Raw genomic sequence first — 8,071 nt, 5'->3', positions numbered from 1 at the left:
CCCCCCGGGGTTATTGCCCCCGAGCTGTCCCCCCCCCCGGGGTTATTGCCCCCGAGCTGTCCCCCCCCCGGGGTTATTGCCCAGCGCCGCCTCGGCCCGAGGGCTGTTTGGGACTCCCCTGCGAGTGGGGGCCCTGCCCGTCTATGGATAGACGGGCATGAGATATACAGCTAGATAAGAATTAGCTGTATATAGTGTGTAGCGTTAGGTGTATCGGCACCTAAACGCGCCGACACAGGCGGGTGCTGCCCCGGGGCCGGGCGCGTCCCGCGGGGAGACCCCGGGATGCTCCGCCGGGCTCCTCGCGCTGCCCGCGCCGTGTCCCGCCTCGGCCCGCGCTGCGCTCCCGTCCCGGGATCCGCGCAAGTTCTCCCGCGGCCGCGTGACCTTGGGAAGCGCCAGGGCGCCGGGCACCGCGTCCCCATGGATGGGGTCGGCGCGGGCGGAGGAGCCGCCCCGGGGCCGCAGAGGGTCCAGGCGGGTCCCCGCGACGTCCCCGCGCCGCTGCCCGGCCCGGGGACCCGCTTCCCGCTCCTTCCTGCACGAGCCGCTGCCCGGAGCGCAATTAAGGCCGGGCAATTAGCGCCCTTTGGCCTAATGAGCGCCCTTAGCGAGCAGGGGCCATGAGGAGGCCGCGCTGAGCGGAGCGAAGGAGCCGGGGCGGGAAGAGGCTCCCGGCCGGGAGCGGTGCTTTCCCGAGCCCCCTTCCTCCCCCCGGCTCCCCGCTGTCACCCCCGGGTCCCTGCGTTGAGCTCGGGGTCCCGCTGCGAGGCCGGTCCTGCCTTTGGTGCTGCTTTCCCGCGTGTTTCCCGGGAAAACGCCTAGGGAGCGGTGGGGATGTGGGGGGAAAAGGGGAGCGGGGGAAGTGCCGGGGTGGGGGGTGTTTAGGGGCGGGTGGCAGATGTCACGGGGGAAAGCGGGACGCGGAGCGCGGTGGCAGCCCGGGAGCTTCCCGGAGCCGGTGCCCGGGATCCGCGGGCCGGGAGCGGGAGGAGGCGGCGGCCGGGGCGGCCCGCGGGCCTCACGCGGCCTCTCCTCGTGCAGCTCCGGTGGCGGCGGCTCCCATGGCCCCGCGGCGGCCCCGCTGAGCCCGCAGCGCACCATGGCCTCCGCCAGCAAGGGTGAGTGTCCCGGAGCCGGCGGTCCCGGTACCGCTGCGGCCGGTCCCCGCGCTGCCCTCACGGAGAGGCCGCTCCTGGGACGCCGAGCAGTGCCTGCGCTCATCCCGGGGCATCCCTGGCGCCTTCCCGCACGCTCCGGTACCGCGGCTCCCGTTCTCCTTGCTGCCTCGTGCCAAGCTGCCGGGCTCAACCAGGCCGGGTTAATTCCGTCGCCTCTGGGCGCTTTGTCGCGCCACAAAGAGCCTTTTCTTGGGGACGCCGCAATCTGCTCCGCACGCGGTGCCAGACGGGCACGCGGCGGCTCAGGGCACCCGCGCCGCACGCTCTGTCCTCCGGCGCCCCCCTCTCCGGCCGAATCCAGGCCCGCAGGCGGCTCCTGGCCAGGGAGCCCCTTTCCCGGGGCCTCCCGGCAGCAGGAATGACTCGGAGCGGGCGCATGGAATGTCCTGCGGCCTCCCAAGCATCTGGGCTGCAAGGTGCAGCGTTGCAGGGGGGGTCCCTTGCCTTGATGTCAATGTCCCGTGGTGCCCATGGGCCCTGGCTGGAGACCCCCAGCCCCTTCCCGGGATCGCAGCCCGGAGCGGCGCGGTTCCCTGGGGACGGGCAGCGGAGGAGGAGGATGAAGGCCGGCTCCCTGGGGAGCGCGTGGGCACCTCCGGGCGCTGACGGCGGCCTCGGGCCGTGCTCCGTGCGCAGGCGCCAAGGCCAAGGCGGGCGCCGTGCGCTTCGCCCCCGCGCCGCCCGCCGACGCCGCCCCCGGCCACGTGCGCTTCGACGAGAAGCTCCGCGACTCGGCCGTCGCCGTCACGCAGGAGAAGGACGGCAGCTTCCTGGTGAAGGTGGGCGCCGCGCGGCCCCTTGCCCGCAGGGAAACTACCCTGGGGGAAAGTTCGAGGAAGAGGAGGATTGGGAAGGGGGAGGAAGGGGCTGCTCGGGGCCTGGGTTCCCTGTGGGGCGGCAGCGGCACCGGATTCGCGGTGCTCCGGCGGCCCTTTCCCAAGCAGGCGCTGCTGGGAGCGCGCGGTGCCCGGGGACACCCCGCGCTGGGGGTGCCGGAGCGCGGGGATGGTGACGCCGGCGCCCCGCGGGTGGCAGTGAGTCACAGCCAGTGACTCAGCTGGGCCCCTTGCCCTCGTGGTGGCTCCCGTTGCGGAGCGCATCCCACTGCAGCTCCCACGGGATGTGGAGATGCACATGGGCTGGAGCTGCTCCTGTGTGGAGCACATCCCGTCCTGCACGTGTCCCTGCCCCGGGAGGAAGCACCGCACGGCGGCGCTTGGGCGGGAATGTCCCCTCGGCAGGGCACAGGAGGCTCCTGCTGCCCCTTCCCGGCCCGGGCATGTGGCCGGGATGCAGCTGGAGCCACCGCCACGCGGGCTCCGCTCTTACTGCGGCCACCAGCAGCACCATTCCAGAACGTTTTTCAAATTAAACTGGGGAGAATAAACTGGGGAGTTGCCCTCCTGCTCCCCAAATTGCGCAGGGAGGCACTAACTCCTTTGCCCAGAACCCTCCCTTGTCCCGCTCGCTCTTCAGCACCTGCAGAGGTTTCCCCATTATCCCTGTTTTCCCGGCTTCCCGCAGGTGGGCTTCCTGAAGATCTCGCACCGCTACGAGATCACGTTCGCGCTGCCGGCGCTGCCGCGGCTCGGGCGCGCCGTGTGCGCCGCGCCGCTGCCCAACCCCAACCTGCGCGTCACCCGCATCGCGCCCGCGCCCCAAGGTAACCGCCGCGCCGCGGGGCTCCCCGTCCCGTCCCGTCCGCGGGGCTCCCCGTCCCGTCCGTGCCGGGCTCCCCGTCCCGTCCCGTCCGTGCCGGGCTCCCCGTCCCGTCCGCGGGGCTCCCTGTCCGTGCCGGGCTCCCCGTCCCGTCCGCGGGGCTCCCTGTCCGTGCCGGGCTCCCCGTCCCGTCCGCGGGGCTCCCCGTCCCGTCTGTGCCGGGCTCCCCATCCCGTCCGCGGGGCTCCCCGTCCCGTCTGTGCCGGGCTCCCCGTCCCGTCCGCGGGGCTCCCTGTCCGTGCCGCGCTCCACGCCGGCCGGAGCGCCCCGGCACTGCCAGCTCCCTCTGCAGCCCAGTTCCCGGCTCCCACAATGGGAGGTAACAATGGAAACAGCAGCCCCCATGGACGTTACCACATCCCTCGATCCTTACGATCCTCAGGGACGGCCGGGGGTCCCCTTGGAGCCCCTCCGTGAGCGGATCACGAGTGGGTGGCTTTGATCTGGAGGGGACATTTCCCGCTACATGGTGACAAGTGATTGTCCTTGAGAGCCGTTTCCAAATATCACCTGTTGTGGGCAGTGACATTGGCTGTGGGGAAGCGCTGCCCACGGCTAGGAGAGTTCAGGTCGGGAATGGCTCTGGGGTTGGGAATGGCTTTGGGGTCGGGAATGGCTCTTCCTGCGGAGGAGCCGGAGCGGCGGCACCGCCGGCGCTCAGGGTGGAGGCAGGCAGCAGTCGTGGCCTCGTCCCGTTCCCGCTCGGCTGCTCCGCACACCAGGACAACCCTGGCCGTGGGCACGTGGGTTTCACCCTGTTTTGCCACTTTCTGGAAACCCTGACACCACGGAGAAGGAATCCGCGTTCCTGGATGCGCCTGGCCCGGCCCGCGCGCTCCCAGAGCTGCTTCGGTGGCAGCTTAGAGCAGGGACCTGCGTGACAGTGTCCAGAGCTGTTAATTTTAACCCTTGCTCTGGCTCTCGCTGCAGAGCAGCCCGGTGGCCTCCACCTTCCTCCTCCTCCCTGTGGCCGGGCCGCCTCTCCGAGGGCTTGGGACATGAGCCGTTGTGTCCCCTGCCCCGCCGTGTGCCAGGGCTCCACACTGTCCCCAGGGCACATGAGCAGCGCTGTCCCCAGGGACACGGAGCAGCGGCGGGCAGCCGCGAGGCGCCGTGCCGCCCTCCCTCCGGCAGCTCCCGGGCGCACGTGGGCGCGGGCGGCCGAGCCGCGTGCGCCGCGGGCTCCGCGCTGCCCTCCCCAGCTCGCGGCGCACATCCATTTTTCCGCCTCCTCTTTATTCTCGCGTAGCGCTCTGTTTTTCCGCCTCCCTTCGCCGCGGGCGCCGCTCGTGCCCACGTGCTCCGTTCGGGGCCGTTGCCGCGTGCGCAGCGGGGCGGCGCGGGGGCTGCCGCGCTCCCGTGTCCCCCGCAGCGTCCCGGTCCCTCCGCAGGCTACAGCGTGCAGTGCGAGTACATGGCGCACCGCGAGGGCGTCCTCAAGGAGGAGATGCTGCTCGTCAGCGAGACCCGCGACGGCGCCTGCGTCAAGGTCGTCGTCCAGGCCCGCGTCATGGGTACGTCCTGCGGCTGCGGATCCTGTGTCCCCTTTGCAAACGGCCCCGTGTCCTCACCTGGGGTCCCTTCTTGGCATCCCCCTTGCAAACAGACCCATGTCCTCACCCGGGGTCCCTTCCCCATGTCCCCTTTGCAGACAGACTCGTGTCCTCACCCAGCCTCCCTTCCTGGCAACCCCTTTGCAAACGGCCCCATGTCCTCACCCGGGGTCCCTTCCTTGTGTCCCCTTTACAACCAGCTTCAGCTCCCAACATAGTGTCCCAGGTTGCTGTTCTAATCTGATGTCCTGACCTGGCACCGTTTCCAGCCAGGCCAGTGTCCCAGCCTGGTGTCCCCACCCGGTGTCCTGTTTGCAGCCGGACAGGTCTCCTGCCACAGTGTCCCATTTGCAACCAGTCCAGTGTCTTCACCCAGTGCCCCAACCTGGCATCCCATATGCACCTGGATGTGTGTCCTGACGCGCTATCCCATCCCAATGTCCCATTTGCAACTGGACCTGTGTCCCAAGGGAATGTCCCACTTGCCGCCAGGCCAGTGTCCCAACCTGGCATCCCCACGTGTGTCCCACTCGCACCCGTCCCCCATCCCGCCTCGCGTGCCCGTTGCAGCCGCACGCTGTGCAGCGCGGGGCCGTGCCCGCGTCCCCCGTGCCGTGGGGCCGTGCCCCAGCGCGCGCTGCGCCCGCAGACCGGCACCACGGCACCCCCATGCTGCTGGACGGCGTGCGCTGCGTCGGCGCCGAGCTCGAGTACGACTCGGAGCAGAGCGACTGGCACGGCTTCGACTAGCGCCCGCGGAGCTGCCGGCGGCCGCTTCGCGCCGCTGCCGCGGGACCCTCCTCCTCCTCGGCCCCTGGGTGCGCAGGGGCTCCCCGAGGAGCCGCCCGGGCGCGAGGCACCGGCTGCCCCGCACGGTGCCGCCGAGGCCGCGGGGAGGCTCCCGGTGCGCCGGAGCTGCTGCTGCTCCGCCTGGATTGCCTTCCCCTGCACCCCCAGGAGGTGTCGGGGGGCTTGAGGGCTGCCCTGGGGGCCTGTGCAACCCCTCTCCCCCCACACGCACCCCCAGACCCCCAGTTCTGACCCCTGCCCCCCGTGCAGCCCGAGGTTCCCTCTGTGCGCCCTGCAGATCCACCCCCTGCACCCCACAGTGCCCCCTTGCACCCTCCAGCTTCCCCTTGTGCTCTTCATGATCCACACCCCCCCTGCACCCCCTGATTCTTCCCCTGCACCCTGTAGTTCCCCTGCACACCCTTTGGTTGCCCCACATCCCCTATGGTTCCCCTACACCCCCCAGGTTCCCTCACGCCCCCCGGAGCCCTGGGCTGCAGCTGCACCAGGAGCAGAGCCCAAGCCCCGGGTTCTGCTTTTGCCCTCGGAGCTGGGGGGCCTGGGGGGCTGCCTGGTGCCCCCTCGTCCCCCTGGCTCCGTGGGCACCTCCTGGGCTGGTCTGGGGCTGTGCTGGGCTTCGCTTCTTCCCTTTGCTTTGGGACCTGTGGTGCGAAGAGCAGGGCGAGCGGTGCGGATGCGGAAGCAACAGGATTTCATGTGCCTATATATATAAATATATAGATATATACATACACGTGCGTGTGTGTCTATGCCTAGGGCTTCTTGTTTGGTCGTTTTTAAGTACAAAAAAACCAAATCTTTAAAGGAAAATAATGAAGTTGGGCTGCAACGGTGCCCTGCGTGCCTATGTGGAGCTGTTCTGGGGCCAGGGTGCCCTGGAGTGTCCAATGCTGCTGGTGTGCGGGACATGGGGCTGCAAAGAGGCTGGGAAACCTCGATCCCTGGGAATTCCCAATCCCGGGAGGGCCCCCATCCCCCGGAGCAAGGGCCAGGGCTCCGAGCGAGCGGGTCCCCGGGCCGGTCAGTTGGAGAGGAAGTCGATGGTGGCCCGGACCGTCTTGGCCGTCCTCACGTCCACGGCGGTGACCTTGATCTCGGTGTCGCCGAACTGCATGGTGGCGCGGATCTCGCGGCGCCCGCGCGCGCCGCCGGCCTCGTCGGCGCCGTCCAGCTCGAGGCTGATGGTGCCGCACTTGCGCACGCCGGGGTCCGTGATGTAGGCGACGTCGTCGCGGGCGCTGCAGTACACGTTGATGATGGTGCGGCGCTGGCCGGCGCGCGCCGGGCAGTAGCTGCGCTGCACCACCTCGCCCAGCGCCACCGACTGCTCGGCGGCCACGAACTTCTCGAAGACGTCCGTGCACCACTCCTTGCCCTCCTTCACCAGCAGCTTCTCGCGCGGGTGCTTGCCCTCCACGAACTTGTTGAGGACGCCCACGCCGTAGGTGAGCGGCGAGCGGCGCACGCGCACGATGCCGGGGTCGAGGCCGAAGAGCACGGCGCCCTTGAGGATGGTGAGGCCCACGTCCTGCGGCACCACGACGCGGCACGCGCCGCCGAACGCCGCCTGCACGGCGTGCTGCAGCATGGGCGACTCGGCGAAGCCGCCCACCAGGAACAGGAACTTGACGCCCTGCACCTCGGGCTTGCGCAGCAGCTCCCCTGCGGGCAGCGGGGACAGCACGGGGGGCAGGTGACACACGGGTCCCCCCCGGCCCCCTTGCAGCCCAGCGAGGCTGCAGGGGTTGACGTGGGGCTGCAGTGCGGGGTGGAGGGGAGGACTGGATCCTGCACCCTGGGGTGCATCTAGCTGCAATGCTGGTAGGGGACAAGGACGGGGCAGTGGGGCTGGGGCCACGTACCGATGTGCGCCACGATCTGGCTGATGGTGGGCTGGAAGAGCTCGCTCATGGCCTCGGGCGACAGGCGCAGCATCCCCTGCGACGACCACTTGACCATGGTGACACTGCGGGCGGGTGGCAGGGATGGGGGGGCTGCAGGACGTGCCTGGGGGGGGGTCTGCGCCTCCTGCCCCCGATGCCACCCCCGTGTCCCGCCCTGCCGCCTCACTTGCTCTTCCGAAGGGCCGTCTCCACGTTGTGGCCGCGGTGCTTGCGGTAGAAGTCGACGAAGGAGAAGGGCAGGGAGATGTTGAGGGGGCTGCAGCGGGCGGGGGCGGCCGCGCGCTTGCGCGCCTCGAAGGCGATGCTCAGGTCCACCCAGGCGGCCGGGCGCTTCGCCTTGAAGGCGCCCATGAAATCCTCGCCGAAGATGCGGCACAGCAGCCGCTCGAAGGCCAGGTCCACCCCCACGGCGCCGTAGGGGCCCCCTGGGCGGTGGCAGGGTGGGGGTCAGACCACCACATGGGTCAGACCCCCTCCCCCGTCCATGCACGGGCCGTGCTGGGTGCCAGTGGGTGCAGCAGCCCTTGCCCCACTGCTCCCTTTGCCCGGTGCCCCCCACTTGGGCACCCAGGCTGGCGCAGGGGGGTCCCAGCACCCTCTTCAGCCCCTCTACATCCCCTGCCCAGCAACCCCTCCCTATTGTACCCCCAGCACCCCATCCTGCGACCCTCATAGCAGCACCTCATCCCCTCTGCACCCCCAGCACCCCATCCTGCAGCCCTCCCAGCTGCACCCCCATCCCCTCTGCACCCCCATCGCCTCCCTGCTGACCCACATCCCACCTGCACTGCTCCCGCCAGTATCTCCACCTGCTCTGCACCCCGCTGTAGACCCCAGGCTCTGTCCCACCTGCAGCCTCCCCCCTGACCCCCCCGTGCACCGCTCCCGAACACCCCAACCCCCC

The 8,071-nt window shown here is 70.2% G+C and overlaps 2 protein-coding genes across 2 annotated transcripts in view; one reads left to right on the top strand and one right to left on the bottom strand.

The window, feature by feature from the left end:
• Window positions 1-1,102: 1,102 nt before the first annotated feature.
• Window positions 1,103-5,257, top strand: CUNH20orf27 (chromosome unknown C20orf27 homolog). The gene is made up of 5 exons (XM_026048869.1): window positions 1,103-1,121; window positions 1,818-1,960; window positions 2,706-2,844; window positions 4,292-4,414; window positions 5,103-5,257. Exons 1-5 carry the CDS (start codon window positions 1,103-1,105, stop codon window positions 5,201-5,203), a joined length of 525 nt encoding a protein of 174 aa, XP_025904654.1. The 3' UTR covers window positions 5,204-5,257.
• A 987-nt stretch (window positions 5,258-6,244) lies between these two features.
• Window positions 6,245-8,071, bottom strand: part of HSPA12B (heat shock protein family A (Hsp70) member 12B) — a 9,868-nt gene continuing 8,041 nt past the window's right edge. The window contains 4 exon segments of the mRNA XM_026048893.1: window positions 6,245-6,925; window positions 7,126-7,229; window positions 7,334-7,665; window positions 7,781-7,785. Of these exon segments, the coding sequence (XP_025904678.1) occupies window positions 6,285-6,925; window positions 7,126-7,229; window positions 7,334-7,665; window positions 7,781-7,785 (1,082 nt within the window). The 3' untranslated portion in view covers window positions 6,245-6,284.

Source organism: Nothoprocta perdicaria, unplaced genomic scaffold (genome assembly GCF_003342845.1).
Source record: "Nothoprocta perdicaria isolate Ctin4 unplaced genomic scaffold, notPer1 scaffold_58, whole genome shotgun sequence".
Taxonomy (NCBI): Eukaryota; Metazoa; Chordata; class Aves; order Tinamiformes; family Tinamidae; genus Nothoprocta; species Nothoprocta perdicaria.
This window is presented reverse-complemented; position numbering and strand designations above follow the sequence as displayed.